Genomic DNA, 20,283 nt, shown 5'->3' with positions numbered 1-20,283 from the left:
TCCCTCCAAAGAGCCCCTCTGGGTCGGGTTCTCCATGTCCACAGGCCTCTGGCTCTCTTCCCCATCACAGGCTCTGTTCATCTCCAAACTTTCCACCCATGAAAGGGCCAGTCACCTCAGGAGACCTAACAGGTCTCAGATGGAACATGGCTGCTCCAGAGAGGTCATCCTTGAGTGTACTTGAATGCTCTAGTCATACAAGATTCACTCGGACCCAAGTGTCTGTCGGGACACAGAGATCTCTTGAGACCAACAAAGCTACAACCTATAAAAACAAGGTCATACAAATGTCCTGTGAACAGAACATACAATTTTCCCTACTCTAGCCAAGAAGGAACACAGAGGAAGGAAGCTCAATGCAGCTGGGTTGGGCACAGCGGGAAAGAGATCTCAGCTGTCCTCTGCTCTGTCATTGGGAAATGACAAGTTGAGAGAAGTGTTGGGGTCTCTGTCCTTGGGGCTCACACTATTTTCAGGACCTCGTTTCATTACCTAACACCCTCCCCATGCATACATGTGACTTGTAATAGCTGGACCAGCACCAAGAACACATCGGTGGTGAAGCAAGATGGCAGACAGACAACAAATGGAATAGTAAGTAGTTGGCCGCACAAGGAAGGAAATTCTGACCCATGTGACAACATGGATGAACCTTGATGGGTGTTACATGACATAAAAGTCCCAAAAGGAACAACACTGAGTGGTTTCACTTGTAGGGAACCACAGAACTGTCAAGTTCAGAGAGGAAGAATGGCGGCTACTAAGAGCTGGGCAAAGCAGGATGGGGAGTTGGTGTCCATGGGGACACAGTTTCCATTTAGGATAATACAGTGCTTCAAAGAGCGGACCGTTACACTGCACCACTCAACGCCACTGAAGTGCACACTGGGGAAAGCTTTGCATCGGGTGTATTTTAACACGTGCACAAACGAACAAGCTCCGTGCATGCACACCCTGCCGGCTTTTCTGTAACATCAAGTCGTGCCTGTTAGCACATGGACCAAGTCCTGTGGGGCAGGCAGGTGTTGCCTCTGCTATTACCCAAGCAATGACAAGAACAATGGAACACCATGCTGTTGGGGCAGCCATGGACCCTCAAAGCAGGGAGTCTGGGGAAAAATAAAGCAGAGGTCGCTGAGAAGAAGCTGTGGTTTTTGTTTCTGGGAGGCCATGCTGAAGGAGAAACATCCCAGGGCAGAGAGCTGACTGCAACTCACACAGCTCCCAGGGGCCCCAGGGATAGAGTTGACATGGCCCTTGGTCTGGCCTATTTTTAGAGCTTAGAGTCAGTCACAAGTCTTCCCAGTAAACAGCCAGCAATTCTCAGGCCACTGTGTCGTTCATGTGACACTAATACAACACCAGCCAGAGTGTAGAGCAGCCTGGTGGTGGTGGTGGCAGCAGCTCACGCCTTTAATCTCAGCCCTCAGGAAGCAGAGGCAGGTGGATCTCTGCGTTCAAGGCCAGCCTGGTCTACAAAGCAAGTTCCAGAACAGCCAGAGCTGTTATACAGAGATACCCTGTCTTGAAAACAACAACAAAAGAATGCAGAGTGTCAGCTCAGGCCACCACACCTTATCTGCCTTCACCCACCATTCCCAGACTCCTGGACCAGGCAGCGGCATGAGGGAACTTGGCAGCCTCCTAAGCACACAGTTATAAATTTTTATTCAGAACAGCTCTGGCCAGAAGTCACGGGGCAGACACAATGGAGACATTTCCCTGCTCCAATCTGGGTTCATTCCACGGGTGTTCCCTTTCATCATCAGGCAGGGAGCTTCTAGCTCTCCGTCCGGAGATCCTGCCGTGCCCACCTTCTCTGAAGGGCAGGATATGATTCAAGCTGCCCAAAGACAAGCCTGCCTGTCCAAATGCTGCTGTCTGAAGCCCTGTGACCCTGACCCTACTGGGCCTCAGTCGCTCTGTGAAATGGCAAGAACATTGAATGACTCAGAGGCCAGTGTCCAGAGACATGCTTGAACATGCACAACGGTGAGGCAGTTTCTTCCTCCACTGTGGCCATTGCTTATGATGGACCTGGGAACAGTGAATGGCCAGTCAATGTGTGTTAAGGAGACAGTAAGAGCTCAGAGCCCTGGATCCTGGAAATGTTTCCTTTTTTATCCCTTAAATTTCTAGCAACTGTGGTAATGGAGGTGAGGGGAAAGTGTCCGGTTAAGTGCAGATCATTGACGTTGTAGGGGAAATCAGCAGAGGCAACCCATTTCCTTAGCTCATGGGGAAAGGCATCACCCTGTCAAGGTGATCGCAAGTACACTGGATGAGAGCTGGGGTGCATGCGGGCTCTCCTGGTCTCCTTTGCTTTTAGGGTTCATGAGTCACATATTTTGGAAGGGTTTGTATTTGTCCTTCGGGGGCTCCCTCCACCCCGATCGACCAACTTCTCCTTCCCATTAGGCAAGGAAGAGAGGCCAGGAGAAGAGCGTCAGGCTCACAGGCCCAGGATGACAGTCCCAGAGGGGAGAGTGGGCACTGAGCTGTCTTCCTCTTCCCCTCGCCTGCCACCTCGGGATGTTGGTCCTGTTGGAAGCTCTCCCTGGCTCTGGGTGGTGGGGTGGAGGAGGGGAGCGTCCCTTAGGCTCAACCCAGAGCGCCCTGCAATTTAAACAAGCTCCCTAGGGCTCTTTCTTGCCGCTGCTCAGTTGTGACATCCTGAAGCGGGAATGGACTTGGACACTTAGAATAAAACACACACTGGAGTCGGCAGGAGGAGAGCATGGACTTTTCCGGAAAGGGCCACGGAGAGCTGTTTCAGCAACACAACACAGGGGACTCCATCCCAGGTCTCTACGGAAGCACAGAGGTCACCTCTTCCCAGCTCCCTAGATAAGGCCACACATCTTCCTCAGCTCCGCCTCAGAAGGCCTTGGGGAGGAGACCACCGGAAATGTGGATACCACAGAGACGGACACACTGGAGTCTGGGTCAAGTGGGATTTCCAAACCTTGCCACCTCTCCCTGAGCCTCAGTGCCTCTGAGGAGAAGGGTTCTGAGGTTTTGACGAGACAGACTCATCCAGATATGGCTCCAGAGCAGAGGGGGTTTGGAAGGTTGGAAGCTTCCTCTTCTCATTTGCCATCGGCCCGGCTACCCACTGTCTCGTTTTTTATCAATGACATCTTGACACCCTCTGCTAATACTGCTGTTGTGTCCAGGCATCACGGTTCAGGGTTACGGCCAAAGAAGGCCCACTGGACCTGCTCTCTCTGGACCACCTCAGATGTTCCAGGCTGGGATGGTGAGGGGCACATGGTTGCAGCCAGGTCTTCCCTGGGGCCCATCCTGGTTGGCCACACGCCCATTCCGCAACGGCAGGCGGCCAGGCCCTGGGGCCCCGCTGCTAGGGCCAGACTCGGATGGCAGGCCGGAGTCGCTGGGCTGCACGTCCACCACCACCCGCCTGCGCAGAAGGCGGCCGGGCCGCTCCGAGTAGGCTTGCCTGTGGGCTCCCCAGGGTGGCCGGCAGAGCTGTGCACGGAAGGCAGCCTGGAAGCCGCGGCGGAAGTTCTCGTTGAAGTAGCCGTAGATGATGGGGTTGGCGCTGCTGTGGAAGAAGGCCAGCCAGTGTGCCAGGGGGAAAGCGTAGACGGACAGCAGGTGCAGCTGCGGCTCGCTCAGCTGCCCGTAGTCGATGAGCAGCAGCAGCACCCAGAGCGGCAGCCAGGACAAGGTGAAGAAGAGCGCCACCATGACCAGCATGTGCACCACGCGAGCCCTGCGGCGCGACGCGCGGCCACCCTCGGCCACCGCCTCCTCCGCATCGCGCGCGGGACCCGGGGCCTGGCACAGCTTGCGCGCGATGCGCGCATACATCACCACGATGAGCGCCAGGGGCGCCAGGTAGATGTGTGCAAAGAGCACAGCGGTGTAGACCTTCCGCATGCCCTTCTCCGGCCAGGCCTCCCAGCACGAGTAGAGCGGGTAGGAGCGGTTGCGAGCGTCCAGCATGAAGTGATGTTCCTCGCGCGTGACGGTCAGCGTGACCGCCGAGGGGCACATGATGAGCAGCGCCAGCGCCCAGATCACCGCGATGGTGAGCAGCGCCTTCCGGAGAGTCAGCTTCTCGCGAAAAGGGTGCACGATGCAGCGGAACCTGCAGCCCGGGGGTAGGGGTGGGGGAAGAGGAGAGGCAGAGGGGTTTGGAAGGGTCTGACCTGCTTGGGGGCTGCTGGAAGAGGACACCTGACTTTCATCACCATACTTGAGGCAGCATCCGGTGCTGCTGGCAGATACCTGACATTCATCACCACACTTAAGGAAGCATCCGGTGACAGCTCAGGCGCTAATCGGGTTAATTTACAAGTAAATTGGTTTGTCATTTGCGAGGGTGGCAACTCCCTGAGTTAAATTGTTCTGGAGCCCAGGCTGGATTATTAGGTGAGGAGGAAGAGAACAGCTTCCCCCTAGAGGCTTGGCTCTTTATTTCTGGAGGGGTTAGCTGGTAGCAGGCCTCGCAGCCAGTCTGTGGTGAACATTCTGTGCTTGGGAAGCCTGACTAGGTAAATACACAAATGCTTTTTAAAAACGTTTATTTAGAGCTCAGTTCTCCCTCTCCCTCTTTCCTCCTTTCCCTTTCCCTCTCCACACAAAAGACAACTTGCAGCAGTCAGTTTCTCCGTCTACCATGTGGTCTTAGGGACTGAACTCGGGTGGACAGGCTTGATGGAACCACCTCTACCCACTGAGTCACTGTACCTGCACAATGTTACAAATGTAACAAACGTGATTTCTAGCTGTTTATGTGTTCCCCTTGAAAACCCAAGGAGCTGAGCCGGGGCAGGCCAACCCTGGGTCATCTCAACCATTATGCTGAAGTAAGGAAAACATATTTGCTAAATCCTGACCCGATCTGGGGCTACAACTGAGGTCAGCCTGTGAGTACGTACAGTACTTACAGGACTTTTGCTAACTTGCGTTGTTCTGCTCCCGAAACCTCAAGGTTTTCTGACCCTGATCAAACAGAAATACCATGGTGACCCAACTGTGCCCTGTTCTCATTAAAAATTCATGTTCTGTCCTGCCTGCTAACAGCTACCACAGCTACATCAATGGGATGTGCCCAACTTGTGGGTTTTACCTTTATAAACCTCCCGGCTCACCCAGTTCGAGGCCACCTCTTTAGACTTGTAGTCACAGGGGTGAGAGCCCCCTTTGAGGTCTGTGTGGCTCAATATAAACTTCAGATTCATAAAGCGCTCATCCTGGTCTCCTCTTGGGTGTCCACAGTCCAGCTACAAACAGTCACAAGTGTGTAGCGTGACTTTCCTTGTTAGATCCGCTCGGCGATAACTCTCGTTAAACCCTTGTGTGTTTATTTATCATTTTTGAGACAGGGTTTCCAGCCTGAACTGGCCTCAAACGCCCCATGTGACAGAGGGTGACCTTGAACTGCTAATTCTTCCAACCTGCTTACACCCTTAATTTACCTGAGGAAAGGTTCTCCGAGGCGTCAAGCAACTAGGACAAGGTCACACTTGGAACCCCAATTTGTCCATTCCCCTGCGCCACTTAGACCAGTGGCTGTAAAACCTTCACTTTGCATGGACTCTCCTGAAATATATGTAAAAAGAAAACCCTCTCCACTGTGATTATTCTGGGAAGGAGGTGTGGGGTTTTAGCATCTTCTTTTCTGAGTAGCCTGGGTTGGGAGCTGCTGGCAGAGGTGAAGGAGGTGGTGGATTCAAAGGCTGTGGCTCAACTGTGTGCACTTGAAAATGGGTGTCCAACAAGTGTCCTAGAATGGGTTTACGTCAATACAGGAGTGGACGACTAGAAGAATCGGTTGCTCAAAGACCTTTCTGGACCTCGGTTTCTTTATCTTAAAAAATGGGGCTCATAGCCTGGCAGTGGTGGTACATGCTTTTAATCCCAGCACTCGGGAATTAGAGGCAGGCAGATCTCTGAGTCTGAGGTCAACCTGGTCTACAGAGTGAGTTCCAGGACAGCCAGGGCTACACAGAAAAACTCTGTCTCTAAAAAAAACCACACACACACACACACACACACACACCAAACAAACAAACAAACAAATAAAAACAAAAATTAACCATGGGGCCCATAATCAACCCTCCTTTGTAGGGCGATGAGGATGGGCTGAGACTACCCCACTCTAGAGGCATCCTGAACGCCTAAGACTAAGGAAAAACCAAACCCAAAAACTACTTGGACAACAGAGGAAAGAGGATCAGGAGTTCAAGATCATTCTTGACTAGAGTTCAAGATGGGCTGCTTGACAGACACTTTGTCTCAAAACAAACAAGCAAAAAATCAAAAAAACAGCAAGAAAAAGAAGGATTGTCTCCTTCCCAGAATGCCTCCCCTCATCCATCTGTGCCAGAAAACAGAGACACCCCTGCTGAAGACTGCGGGGGGGGGGGGGGGGAGTGGGGGCGGGGTCGGGCTCAATTGTATGAGTGGAAGGGAGGAGGTTGGCTCTCTTACAAGTCCACATGGCTCTTTAGGGACAGAACCTCTTAGAACACAGGTAATGATAGTGACTGCTGTCCAGAGGCCCTTTCTTCTTCATTCACCTGTGTCCAACCTACTCCACCCTCTCAACCTGAAAACACTTATCTCCTTTCCCACAGCCTAGTCAAGCCTCACTGCCTCACCCTGAATGACCTTGGCCTTCTGGCTTCAGAGCATCAGACACTAGAGAACTCTCCAGAGCACAGTTGACTCCTGAAGCCTGTAAGCACTGTTATGAACTCAATGGCAATCACTAGGTGGAGGAAACTCCTAGGATCATTTGGGAAGGCTTCCTGGAGGAGGGGAAGCTTGATAAATTGTAAGTGTGACTGTGAGGGGTTTTATGTTTTCAAGTCCTTCACTAATGACTAAAAAACAAAACAAACAAACAAAAAACAACACAAGAACAAAGGTTGAGGGTTCAAGAGATGGTTCAGCCATTAAAAACTGAGACTCACAACTAAAAAGACAAGAAAAAAAATGTTAGGGGAGGAGAAGAGAGCTTCTCACATAACGCAATTATTTAGTGGTTTTGTAGAAAGGGGGACCCAGCTTCATCATGCCCTGACAGGGGTAGGGGTTTGAGGCTGGGCATGTAGGGTCCTTACCTGGCATGCACAAAGCGCTGAGCTTAATCCCAGCAGCAAGGAAAATGGGGCATGATGGCATATAAACCTAGGAGTAGGCGGGTAGGGTGAGGGGGATCAGGAGTTTAGGGTCATCTTCAACCACATGTGAGTTCAAGGCCAACCTAACAAAACCAACAAAAAAAATGGAGTTTGATGCGGGCCAGAGGTGGGAAGGAGAGGGGAACATGAGATTCTAGAAGGAACAGAGCTGAAAAGGACTGGTGTTGGAGAGAGAGACCAGGAGGAAGATGTGGGTTGTTGTGGAATATTTGTACACTGTGTGAGGTGGATTGCTGTGATTGGTGTAATGTAAAGCTGGACAGCCAATAGCTAGACAGGAGGCACAGGTGGGATTTCCAGGGAGAGAAAGGAAGAGGAGGAGGGATCTAGGCGCACACAGGAGACGCCAGAAGACCTGGGGAGGAAACAGGAGGTGAAAAATAGAAGAGAGGTAATGCCACATGATGGAATGCAAATTAATATACATGGGTTAGTTTAAGTTATAGGAGCTAGTTAGGAACAAGCCTAAGCTATAGGCCAAGCTTTCATAATTATAAATCTTCACATCATTATTTGGGAGCTGGCTGTCGGAACAGAAAATGACTCATTACAGTGGGTATGTGGAAAAAATCTTGATAGCAGCTGGTGTTTGGACTGTGGGCTAAGAACTGCCCATGAACTTTTCAAACAAAGTTGTTTGAAGCCTCCAACCTCTTGTTAGGGCATTTGCCATTTTACCGATAAAATTCTTCCCAAAGTAGCTGAATGAGTGACCCAACATCACATCGTGGGGCAGTGATGAGGATGAACGCCATCACCAGCTGTTCTGTCTACCTCTTAGTCCCCGGGGTGGGGGAGGTGGGGGGGGGAGGCAGATACTTAGTGAGAAGCCGGGGTAGGGTCACAACTGTGTGTCATGGGAAGGAAAGCTAAGCACTGGTCCAGAGCTTCACCCAGCCCTGGCCGCAGGTACAGAACCATGCTTAATCTAGACTGCGGGAGTCTGAGGCTGAGTGACCAGAAGTGATGGACATACAGATGGAGTAAGGCCAGGGTTTCCAGGAACCAGCAAGTAGGAAACAAGATACAGGAAAAAAAGAAACTCTTCTATTCCAACTCCACTAAGCCCGTTCACAGACAGCTTCTTCAAGCTCTGGTTCCCAGGGCTCAGCCAAAGGCGAGGTAGGATTCCTGATGCCCAGGATGCAGACTGCCTCCAGTTCCAGAAATGACTACGGGGGCCATGTCAGGAGTGGCCTCTGCCTTCCAGAAAGGGATGGAGTGGTGCCCCCAGCAGGCCTTCTCTGTGGCCTGCCAGCTAGTCCAGTGCCAAAGGCCTGTGCTCTCTCAGTACCAGCCCCACGTTACCCAGGGAAATTTCTCACCTTTCCACGGCGATGGCCACCAGTGTGAAAACAGAGGCAGACACAGACATGCCCTGCACCAAGCCGCTCATCTTGCATGTGGCGTTGTCAAAAGGCCAACCTGTAACGACAGAGGCCCCCACCGGGTGAAAGATGCTGATCCAACAAAATGCAGATCACCAGCTAGGTAAGCCAAGCTCCACCTCCCCCCCCCCCCCAAACACGGCTCATTTCTCCTTGTGCTATGAGGGGGTCATTGGTTCTCTACCACCGTGATTGAGGAGCCAATCATTCCATACCAACGTGGACACTGCCTTTAGGAAGATGGCTTTTATGTTGACAACTGATTGTCTCTATGACCTTTAGGTTCATCTAGCCCTACCAACCCCCATCCTATTGTCTAGCCTGGGAGGGAGGCCATTCTTTCCTCACATTAGCCCTGCTATTATTATCCTATTATTATTATTATCATCATATATCCACAGCCTATATATTATTATCACACATATGAATACTAAAGTCGACCAAACAAATTAAGTGAACACAATATAGATAAACACAGATTTTTTTTCCCAAAAAACAGGGTTTTGCTGTGTAGCTCTGGCTGTCCTGGAACTCACTCTGTAGACCAAGCTGGCCTTGAACTCAGAGATCTGCCTGCTTCTGCCTCCCCAGTGCTGGGATTAAAGATGTGCACCACCACTGCACAGCTTAAACATAGATTTTTTTCCCCCACTGAGAACAAAGCTACAAATAAAGAATGAGGTATTGTTAAAATAAATTTTCTGGGGCTGGAGAGATGGCTCAGAGGTTAAGAACACTGGCTGTTCTTCCAGAGGTCTTGAGTTCAATTCCCAGCACCCATATGGTGGCTCACAACCGTCTGTAATGAGATCCAGCTCCCTCTTCTGGCTTGCAGGGATACATGCAAACAGAACACTGTATACATAATAAGTAAATAAATCATTAAAAAAATTTTTTTTTTCTGATGTTGGACTGGAATCTGAAGTATTAGGATGGACCACAGTTTCTGAAATGCAGGCAAATAGGAGTGAGTTCCAGGCCAGCCAGGGCTATATGGTGAGACCCTGACCCCTGACTTAAAAAAAAAAAAAAAAAAAAAGGACATGAGCCAAAGAACTCTGTGGCAATATGCATGCATTTCACAACTCTGTTGCTTCTGAGAGTCTAGAATCAAGACACCCCAAAGGTCTGGAAGTCAGACCTTTGTTTTTAAATATTGTATTCCTTGGCACGGGGAGATGGCTCAGCAGCTAAGATCACTTGCTGCTCTTGTAGAGGGCTCTGCTTCAGTCCTCAGCACCCATACAGTGGCTCACAACCATCCATAACTCTCTAGTTCCAGAAGATCTGATGTCTCCTTCTGACCTCTGTGGGCACCAGGCATGCATGTGGTACATACATGTGTATAGATGCAAGCAAAACACTCATATGCATAAAATAAAAAATAAATATACTCTAATCAAAGGAAACAAGGGTTTTTTGAAGAACTAGTTAATTTCAGGGCTGATGCAAAGAAAACATGAGGTGACCCAGAACATTCTGTGGAGCTAGGAAGGAAACGTCATGGTAGCATATGGGAAGGACACAGAAGCTCCCAACAGCCAGACCCAGAGCAGTTTAAGCAACAAAATAACAGTAGTGCTGGATTTAAAGCCACGAAGCAGAGGTCCAATTAGTAAGCACAGAGGATTAAAATGTCATCAATAGCGAACAGGATGAGAAGCACTGTTGTGGGCAGCAACTGTAAAGTCCCTGTGAAGTTAGTGCAAAAACTTAATGAGCCGTGGCATTTGCATATTCCCGGAGGATCCCCCGCAGGGTACTTCATAATTAAGAGAGGGGAAGTGGTGACTTTACAGCCGAGAGGCAGCAGTTACCAACGGAATCCAGCAAGAAGCACCGCTCTCGTGTGCCTTCTCACATATCCAGGCTGCTCTCACCTGGACGGCGGCGACACTGAATGTAATCAAGGTGTAGGGAGCAGGGGGAAGCACCGGAAGTTCCGAGTGAATGTGCACGGCCAGGTCAAGGCTCCAGAGCTTGGACCTCTGGGACATTGGCAAAGCCACTCCCCATACGAGCCAGGCTCAAGAGGACTGGCAAAGCATTCCTCGGGAGTCAAAGTATGATTTTTTTTTGTTCTTCAAGACAGAGTTTCTTTGTGTAACCCTGGCTGTCTTGGAAGTAGCTCTGTACCCCAGGCTGGCCTCGAACTCAGAGATCCGCCTACCTCTGCCTCCCAAGTACTGGTACTTAAAGGCATACGCCACCACGGCCTGGCTCCAGAGTATGAATGTTTATGAACAATTGACCAATGTATGAAAAGACTAGCGACTTCCTCCTCCTGGGTGTTTATAGCCTGAGGCTGCTCCCCTAATGAGACTAGCTAACCCCCGTCGCTGTGCAGACCCTAATGAACACCACAATGAGGTTCTGGGTTACATCTGTAGTGCTAGAGAACCACACGTGACCCCAGCTTTACCGTATCCGTCCTATAAAGAAAAGGGGAAATGTTTGCTTCACAGCTGCCCTGGTCACCTCAGCACACCTACTGAAGGGTCCGAGGAGCCAAGCTGTATGGGTCATGGCATCAGAGGAAATGGGGAAGCCCATATTGCAAACAATGGATCAGCATTTTCCAAACTCTTTGATGTCAGACACAGCACCTGTGGCAGATGGGTGGCAGCTAAGAACACAATTCAAAGACCTGGGCCTGGTGGCACAGACTTGTAATCCCAGCAACTCAGGTGGCTGAAGCAGGAGGATGTCAACGTCTGGCCTCCATACCTATGCACACACACTCACACATATATGAGAAAATGTATACATACATGCATGCATATGCATACACATGCAAGAGTAAAAATTTTAAAGAGGCTGGGGGTTTGGAGAGATGGCTCGGTCGTTAAGAGCACTGGCTGCTCTTGCAGAGGACTGGAGTTCAGTTCCCAGCACCCACATGGCAGTTCACAACCACCTATAAGTCCAGGACCGTGGGATTTGACTGACATCCACGGGCACCTACACTTATGGGCACACACACACACACACACACACACACACACACACACAAATAGATTAATGCCAGGTGATGGTGGCACGTGCCTTTAATCCCAGCACTCTGGAGGCAGAGGCAGGTGCATTTCTGTGAGTTCAAGGACCAGCCTGATCTACAGAGTGAGTTCTAGGACAGCCAGGGCTGTTACAGAAAAAACCTATCTTGGAAAAAAAAAAAAAAAAGAGGTCGAGGATGTAGTTTAGTGATAAAGTACCTGCCTAGGATGAGTGACACCTAATTCCAGCCTCCAGGACGGAGGCTGGAGGAGGAAGGAGGGAAGGAAGGAAAGAAACAATGAAAAGCAGCGCAAGATCCTGGGTCCGACCTTGGGCTAGACTAGTGGTGCTAGTCTTAATCCAGAACACCATAAAGATCGAGTCTAAATGCTCCAAAGCAACATTCCAGAAATATTAAACCCCTAAATGCTGAAACCCTAAAAACCAAAATGGAAAACCTCAAACTCCATGGAGGGGGAAAAATGCTATAGAATGGAGGTGTCAAGCCAGGCTCTGGGGAAGACATAGCAATGTGCCCAGGCTGTCCCAGGACGCTTGCATCATGTCAGGAAGGCAGGCAGAGTACCTGGAACCCTGGAAAATGTTATTTTGGTTGTGATATTAAGGATGTTTTCAGAAGAGAGTGTAAGCCTCAGTGGGTAAGGCGAGGAAGTTCTACCACACGAAACATGTGTGAGAACATGGGACATGGGCCTGTAATTACAACACTCGGGAGGTGGAGAAGTTCAAGATCTCCCTAGGCATTCAAGGTCGTCTCAGGCTAAATAAGACCTTTTCTCAAAGACAACAGAAAAGAACTGGGAGTATTGCTCAGTGGTTAAGAGTGCTTGCCACCAAGTGTGACTGCCTGAGTTCGATTCCCAGAACCCACACAGTGGAAGAAGAGAATCTACACCCCCCCCCCCAATAAGTTGCCTGTCGGTGGCCACATCAGAGGAACTGCAGTTGGCATTGGAGCTTATGGAGCGCAGCCACCAGTTAGCACAGCGGGCGGGTGCACCCTGGAGAGGCAAAGCCCCAGGGAGTTCCTCTCCAGAACGCCCCTTGTTTCTTCTGTGCCTTCTCCTGTTTGCTGCTGCTGTGCACTTACTGTATTGGCGTGATGTAAGTATTGAGTGGGGCAGTGCCACTGTATCTAGTATAGTACTACTGTTTCATGGGAAAATCCCACTCCTCAGCGGGCAATTTACATGCAGATCTCTTTTTTAAAAAGATTTATTTATTTATTATGTACACAGAAGAGGGTGCCAGATCTCATTACAGATGGTTGTGAGCCACCATGTGGGTGCTGGGGATTGAACTCGGGACCTCAGGAAGAGCAGTCAGTGCTCTTAACTGCTGAGCCATCTCTTCAGCCCTTACATGCAGATCGTAATGAAGATGATTTTTATAGAGCAATGACCCTTAGAAATGTGAGACTTCCTCTCACGTGGATGGAAAATGAAAACAAGGAAGTTTCACGCATCATAGACCCATGAATTCTGCCTGTGGGAAAAACGGGATGATGATCAAAGATGATCAAATTATGTCCCTGCCCCCAGGATTAGGTCTGAGTTCCTTGGTCCCGCAGCTTACAGAATTCATCACGGGTTTCGGTGTGCACCCTGAAAAAACAAAGTCGTGAAAGGAAATTAAATGACCCTATTGTATGTAAAGAAGAAAAAATAGATGGGTAGCTGGACCACTTGAGGAAAGTTTTGTAGAATAGAATAAGGAGGAGAATTTGCTGCCGTGAAACCTCAAACAGCTGCCTGCCGGTACAAAGGAACTGGCTGGAATACGCTTGGCTTGCTTAGAACTTTGTTAATCGATAATAAAAGAATCATTGCTTTGGGGTGAAGATGTTATGGTGGGAAAAATAATTCAAAGGAAAATGTTTAACTACACATGGACTTCTAAGAAAAACACATAACGTGTGATCATAACGTGATTTCTTCTTGTGTAAAGATTTTAATTTGTTTTTGGAAAATACGTAACTTGTGGTTGTGAGGTAATTTCTTCTTTCATAGAAATTTTTGTCTTAGGTTGTATAAAAAGGGATAAGAGAAAAATAAAAAGAGAATTAAGTTTTGCCCCCCCCAAAAAAAAACTGTCTCCTGTGTGTGTGTAGCCACCAACTCCCACATCTCCTTCCAGTTTCTCTGACATGCTGGAGATGGACTCCAGAGTTGTCCTCTGACTTCTCCATACGTGTGCCATGTACTCCTATGCTTCTCAAAGCAACAAACAAATATCATTTTAAAAATTAAAAATAAAAGAAACAGCCGGGCGGTGGTGGCGCACACCTTTAATCCCAGCACTCGGGAGGCAGAGCCAGGCGGATCTCTGTGAGTTCGAGGCCACCCTAGGCTACCAAGTGAGCTCCAGGAAAGGCACAAAGCTACACAGAGAAACCCTGTCTCAAAAAAACCAATAATAGTAATAATAATAATAATAATAATAATAATAATAATAATAATAAAAGAAACAAGAGGGAGTGATTGCTGTAAAAGAGAGGAAGAGTTGCATTCTCCACGGAGAGCCATGTCCTTAAAGAATATAAGCAAGGGGCTGGAGAGATGGCTCACAGGTTAAGAGCACTGCTTTTTCTTCCAAAGGTCCTGAGTTCAATTCCCAGCATCCACATGGTACCTCACAACCCTCTATAATGAGATCTGGTGCCCTCTTCTGGCCTGCAGGGATATGTGCAGACAGAATACTATATGCTTAATAAATAAATAAATCTTAAAAAAAAAAAAAAAGAATATAAGCAAATACTTATTCACCGCAATCCAAGGCGCCAGCAGGGAGCTGAGGACGGTGGGCGTGGCCAGCCCTAAGGCATGACCTCTGTGTAACTGCCTATAATATATCCCCGAAGTACTCCTTTTCACATGTTGAAATTTTTTGCTTTTTAAAGTTTTCCTCCTCACTGTTTTACATCGTCAAACTTTTTTGAAAGAAATCTTTTTATTTATGCATGAGTGTTTTGCCTGCACGTGTGTGTACCATATGCATGTAGTACCTGCAGAAGCCAGAAGAGGGTGGTAGAGCCCCCCTGGAACTGGAGTTACAGGTGATTGTGAGCCACCTCCATGTGGGTGCTGGGAATTGAACCTGGGTCCTCTACAAGGGGATCTTAACTCTTAACTGCTGAGCCATCTTTCCAGCTCCAACCAATCCCTACCTCCTTACCTCTCTCCCTTCCTTCTTTCCTTTCTTTCTTTCTTTCTTTCTTTTTAGTTTTTCAAGACAGGGTTTCTCTGTCCTGGAACTCACTTCATAGAACAAGATGGCCTCAAACTAATAGATCTGCCTGCCTCTGCCTCCAGAGTGCTGAGATTAAAGATGTGTGCTACCACTACTCAACTTCAAGATCCCTTTTTTCTTTTTTCAAATGTGCATTGGTGCTTTGCCATGGATGTCAGGTCCCCTGGAACTAGAATTACAGATGGTTATGAGCTGCCATGTGGGTGCTAGGAATTGAACCCAGATCCTCTGGAAGAGCAGTCACTGCTCTTAACCGCTGAGCCATCAAGCCCTCAAGATGTCTTTTTTATGTCTGCATTTGTAAGAAATAAGACTTTTCAAGCTCTTCCTTCTTGCAGCCACTGTTTTTAATATAGATTCTATATAGTGGTGGCCTGTGATTGAGCCTGTCAAACATCTCAAGAGCCAGACGTGGTAGCACACAGCTGCATCCCAGAACTCAGAAAGAAGAGTTGGGAGAATCACACATGCCAGACCAGCCTGATCACATAGCCAGGTCTAGGCTAGCTTGAATTACAGAGTTGAGGTCTGGCATTCACCCTAGCTCCCCGAAAAGACTTGAGTGTTCTGCCAATGTGGTGGTTTGAATACCCTCCCTCTATTCCAGGGTGAGGAACCCTTTGAAAGGATTAGAAAGATTAGTATGTGTGGTCTTGTTGGAGGAAGTGTGTCACTGGGGCGGGCCCTGGGGTTTTAATAGGCCCATGCCGACTCAGTTCTCTTCTCTTGGCCTATGGATCCGGATGTAGCTCTTAGCTACTTCTCCAGTACCACGTGGTGTTGCCATGCTCCCTGCCATGATGATAATGGACTAAACCTCTGAAACTGTAAGCAAGCCCCCAATTAAATGCCTTTTTTCATAAGAGTTGCCTTGATCACAATGCCTCTCTTCACAGCGAGAACAGTGACTAAGACAGCCATGGGAATCCAGGTGCCTACAGTTACAAAGTGGGATGCTTACAATTATCAGCCACCACTTTGGACCCATTATGAACAGAGCCTACCTGCCCAGAGCTGTTATATCCTCACAAATGCTATTTGGGCATTTGTATACCTGAGTGCTTATGCTTGCAAAAAATATGTGCTATTATTGCCTATTTTATTGTTAAAGTGGCCTTTGGAGAGGTCTGTTTTGTTGCTGTTTTATGGCAATGCTTTGCAGTTGATGTTTATTTTCTGTTTGAGGTGTGGTTTCACTGTGTGGTCCAGGCTGGCCTCAAACCAGTGATCCTCCTGTCTCAACTTCTTGAGTTCTGGGATTACAGATTGTTTTAGTCAGGTTTTTTATTGCTCTGAAGGGACACCATGACCACGGCAACCCTTACAAAGGAAAACACATAATTGGGGTGCCTCACTTACAGTTCAGAGGTTCAGTCCATTATCATTATGGTGGCATGGAGGCAGACGGTGCTGGGGAAGTACCTGAGAGCCCTACATTTTGCAAGCAACAGGAAGTGGCCTGAGAATAGAACTGGGAATAGCTTGAGCGTAGGAGACCTCAAAGCCCACCCCCACCGTGACACTCTTCCTCCAACAAGCCCACACCTACTCCAACAAAGCCACGCCTACTCCATCAAAGCCACGCCTACTCCAACAAAGCCACACCCACTCCAACAAAGCCACACCCACTCCAACAAAGCCACACCTCCTAATAGTGCCACACCCTTTAGGGGCCGTTTTTTCTTTCAAACCACCGCACAGGTCATCACACCTGGCGCCACCACTCAAGATTTGAGCGTTCAGGTTGTGTTTCTCGGAATTATGGTTCCAACTCCTAGAAAATGACGTGTACAGGAAACTAGTGAAAGTCGAGAAAACTCTACCAATGGGTACACAGTACTCGGAAGCTTTCTCCCGGCCTTGATTTTCTCCTGTGGTTGTTGGGGAACATGAAGCACACGCAAGGATTCGATGCTAGCTTTCCCTTTAGGTCTGAAACTGTCTCAAGGGGCTGGAGAGATGGCTCCGTGGTGAGCAGCACTCGTTGATCTGGCGGACCTGTGTTCAGGTCCTACATGGTGGCTCAGAACCATCTGTCAGTCTAGTTCAAGGGGATCTGATACCTTCTAGCCTCGAAGGCACGAGGGACACATGGGATGCACATATATACATGCAAGCAATACACCATACACATAAAATAATATAATTTTTTAATAAAATAAAAACTTCTAGACTAAGCAAAACACTCACATTTAAAGGCACCTCTGGACTCAGAGTTCTTCAGGGAAGCCACCAATATTGCCAATTTTTTTCATGGCTTTTGAAAAAAAGATTTGTCTTATTTTTATTTATCTGCATATGTGTGTATCTGTGTTTAGTTGTGTGTACATGAGTGCAGGTACATGTGGAGGCCAGAGGTGTTAGATCTCCTGGAGCTGGAGTTACAGACAGTTGTAAGCTAACCAATATGGGTGCTAAGAACTCAACTCAAATCCTCTGGAGAGCCACACATACTCTTCACCACTCAGCCATCTCTCCTCCGTGTGTGTGTGTGTGTGTGTGTGTGTGTGTGTGTGTGTGTGTGTGTGTGTACAGTTCACGTATGGAAGTCAGAGGTCTCAGGGATGAAGCTTGGGTGTCCAACATGACAATAAGCACTCTCCCTGCTCAGCCATCTTACTGGCCCATCATGTTTTTCCACACTTGGAAATGGACTATAAATATGAGCATGTTTTACAATGCCATTATTTTCTTCTTCTTTTTGTTTTTTGAGACATGGTTTCTCTGTGTAGCTTTGCCCCTTTCCTGGAACTTGCTTTGTGGACCAGGCTGGCCTCGAACTCACAGAGATCCACCTGCCTCTGCCTCCCGAGTGCAGGGATTAAAGGCGTGCGCCACCACCATCCGGCCATTGCCATTATTTTCAACCGACCACAAAACCCACTGTTTTTGGCATACAGGTCCACAAGCTTGATGAACACATGCAGTCATGCAGCCCATCACATTCAAGATATGGAAGTCGTGTGTTACCCCAGGCAGCTCCCACTCATTGCTTTATCATTGGACCCCCCACCCCCATTCCCTGATTCTGTCAATTTGCTTTCTCTAGAGACAGAAAACACAGTTTGACTTTCGAAAATGTCATATAAGTAATCACACAGTACTCAAGTAATCACACAGTACATACCCTTTTGAGACTAGAGTGGGCTAGACTGTCCGTGGGTGCTAGAAGAAGGATATAGTTTGTGTTTGGCATCTCTGCAGGGATAGGGGACTCCACAGTGAGTAAAATCTCCACCAGGCTCACAGCCAGAAGGGTCTCCATGAGTTCCCTTTAGGGTCCAGGAACCTGAAAAACTCAGGCTTCCCCTCCCTGCGGCTGAGTCAATAAAGCCACTGTAAGGAGGGAATGCAGACCAAGTAGGAGCCTCTGGGAACTCCGGGCTGGATAATCTTCCCACGCAGACCTCTAGGGGGCTCCACAGCTTGGGAAGCTGGTCACTCCCTGCCTGGAGCCTCAAAAACTCTGATATTAAGTCAAGAAAGGCTGATCACCAGAGAAGAGTGTGTGACATTCGGACACTGTGGGGATGTAGAGGCGGATGGTCTAGTTCGATTTAAAGACCTCCTACGCAGTCCCTGCTCAGTGGCCAGCCAGTCCCTACTCGGACATCCCCAGCCACTGGGAGTTCATTAACCACAGGACAGAACCATCTTCTGTGGGAGAGCGGGCGAAAGGAGTGGATTTCCAGGTCTTCCTGCAGAAGAAAGTCGCCCACCTTCTGCTCCTCCCCCCACCTCTAGTTCTGCCCACGAGAACTCTCTCCAAGGGCCAAAGGGGATCTGATTAGACAGAGGGGTGTGAGAACATTGGCCTCGACACTGACACGCTATGTAATTTCAGACCCGTCCCTTAACTGCTCCGGGCACATTTCCTCGTCCGTAAAAAATGAGGATAATAACAAAGCACGCTTGGTTGGATTACTATGGGGATTAATTAAGATAAGGCACACACCATATGTAGCATCATGCCTGGCACACAGAAGATGATTAACCTATTAGACCTGTTATTCCTAGGCCGGTCCCTCATCCACCACTCTATCAGAGTCTGAGACATGGCCCTATGGCCAAGAGGCCAGCTCCGTGACCCCCGTCTTCCCAGCTTCCGCTTCAGCCTTCAGCCAGAGAGTGGAAGGGAAAGGGGGGGGCCTTCCTGCTACCCCTCCGTCATACTTACCAGTGATGAGGTTGTCCACGAGGGTGGTGGGCATGCAGAAGATGCCCACCAGCAGGTCGCTGACAGCCAGGTTGAGGATGAACATGTTGGTGACGGTGCGCATGTGCCGGTTCTTGAGCACGATGAAGCAGACGAGGGTGTTGCCCACCATGCAGAGGAGGAAGATGAGCACATAGGCTGCAATGAACATGGCTGCCACTGGGGAGGAGTGTTGGTAGTAGGAGGAGAAGGTGAGGTTGACGGTCAGGGTCGCCTCGGCGTCACTCCCGTTCTGACTCAAGGGCCAGCTGCCATTGGGAGGCTGGGTGGGCTCGTCTAGGACCGGAAAACAAGAGTCAGGACCTACGCCAAGAAGGGATGGCTGATTTCACCCCTGGAAGGCGACCCTTGGATGGGGACGTAACTCGGAGTGCTCGCCTCACACGCAGGAAGCCGTGGGTTGATCCCCCCAGTCCCACATAAAGTGGGTGTAGTGGCACCATGCCTTTAATTCAAGCATTTGGGAGGTGGTGGCCAGAGGATCAGAAGTTCAAGGTCACCCTCGTCTACCTAGAGGGTTTGAGACTGACCTCAGTCAAATGAGACCTTCAAAGAAAAGAAAGGAAAAGTCCACGTTTCTTTGTGTCCCGTGTGCCAGATCCTAAGCCTACTCATTACTGTCCTCACTATTCCAAGGACAACTGGACACACAGATCAAGGATTTTATTATTTTTTTTACTTTTATATTTATTTTATGAGTGTTTTGCCTGCACACATGTACGTGCACCGTCTGTGTACCTGGTGTCTGTGGAAGTTAGAAGACATCAGATGAGGATGGTTGTGAGTCACAGTGTGGGTACTAGGAACCAGACTAGATTCTCTGTAAGAGTAACAAGTGCTCTTGATCATTGAGCCATCCTCCAGCCTCTGATCAAAGCCTTCCAATTATCCCCAACTCCCACCCACACTGGCCAAGACTCATTCCCCAACCATGCTGGTCACTCTCCATCGATGCCTTCCACCTTCACTTCATCTTTGGGGACTCAGAAGACCTCCCTTCGTGTGTGGGGTGACAAGGTCTTACACATCAGGCTAGCCTTGAACTCACCATGTAGCCAAGGATGACCTTGAACTTCTCATGCTCCTGCCTCTACCTCCTGAGTGCTGAGACTATGTGTGTAGTTTATATGAGAGAACCAAGGGCTTAGTACATGTTAAGCAAGCACACTATCGACTGAGCAAATACTGGGCATGTTAGGCAAGTACACACTATCCCCAGGTCCATGAGTCTAACTCC

General features: G+C 48.9%; 1 protein-coding gene across 1 annotated transcript; it reads right to left on the bottom strand.

Annotated features, from left to right (window-relative positions):
* Nucleotides 1–1,490: 1,490 nt before the first annotated feature.
* Nucleotides 1,491–19,995, bottom strand: Npffr1 (neuropeptide FF receptor 1). Its single transcript, XM_037199563.1, has 4 exons — nt 19,977–19,995; nt 19,008–19,349; nt 8,504–8,603; nt 1,491–4,114 (listed from the first exon to the last, which is right to left on the bottom strand). Exons 1-4 carry the CDS (start codon nt 19,993–19,995, stop codon nt 3,238–3,240), a joined length of 1,338 nt encoding a protein of 445 aa, XP_037055458.1. The 3' UTR covers nt 1,491–3,237.
* Nucleotides 19,996–20,283: the final 288 nt, after the last annotated feature.

This window comes from Peromyscus leucopus, chromosome 16_21, assembly GCF_004664715.2.
Source record: "Peromyscus leucopus breed LL Stock chromosome 16_21, UCI_PerLeu_2.1, whole genome shotgun sequence".
NCBI lineage: Eukaryota > Metazoa > Chordata > Mammalia > Rodentia > Cricetidae > Peromyscus > Peromyscus leucopus.
Note: the sequence above shows the minus strand (reverse complement) of the source record. Positions and strands in the feature narration are given on the sequence as shown.

What these genes read in the sequence shown, in the direction of transcription:
- Npffr1 (XM_037199563.1), bottom strand. An exon ending in CGTGGACAACCTCATCACTG is followed by an intron (nt 8,604 to 19,007) that starts GTAAGTATGACG and finishes CTGTCGTTACAG; the next exon opens with GTTGGCCTTTTGACAACGCC. An exon ending in GTGGCCATCGCCGTGGAAAG is followed by an intron (nt 4,115 to 8,503) that starts GTGAGAAATTTC and finishes CCCGGGCTGCAG; the next exon opens with GTTCCGCTGCATCGTGCACC.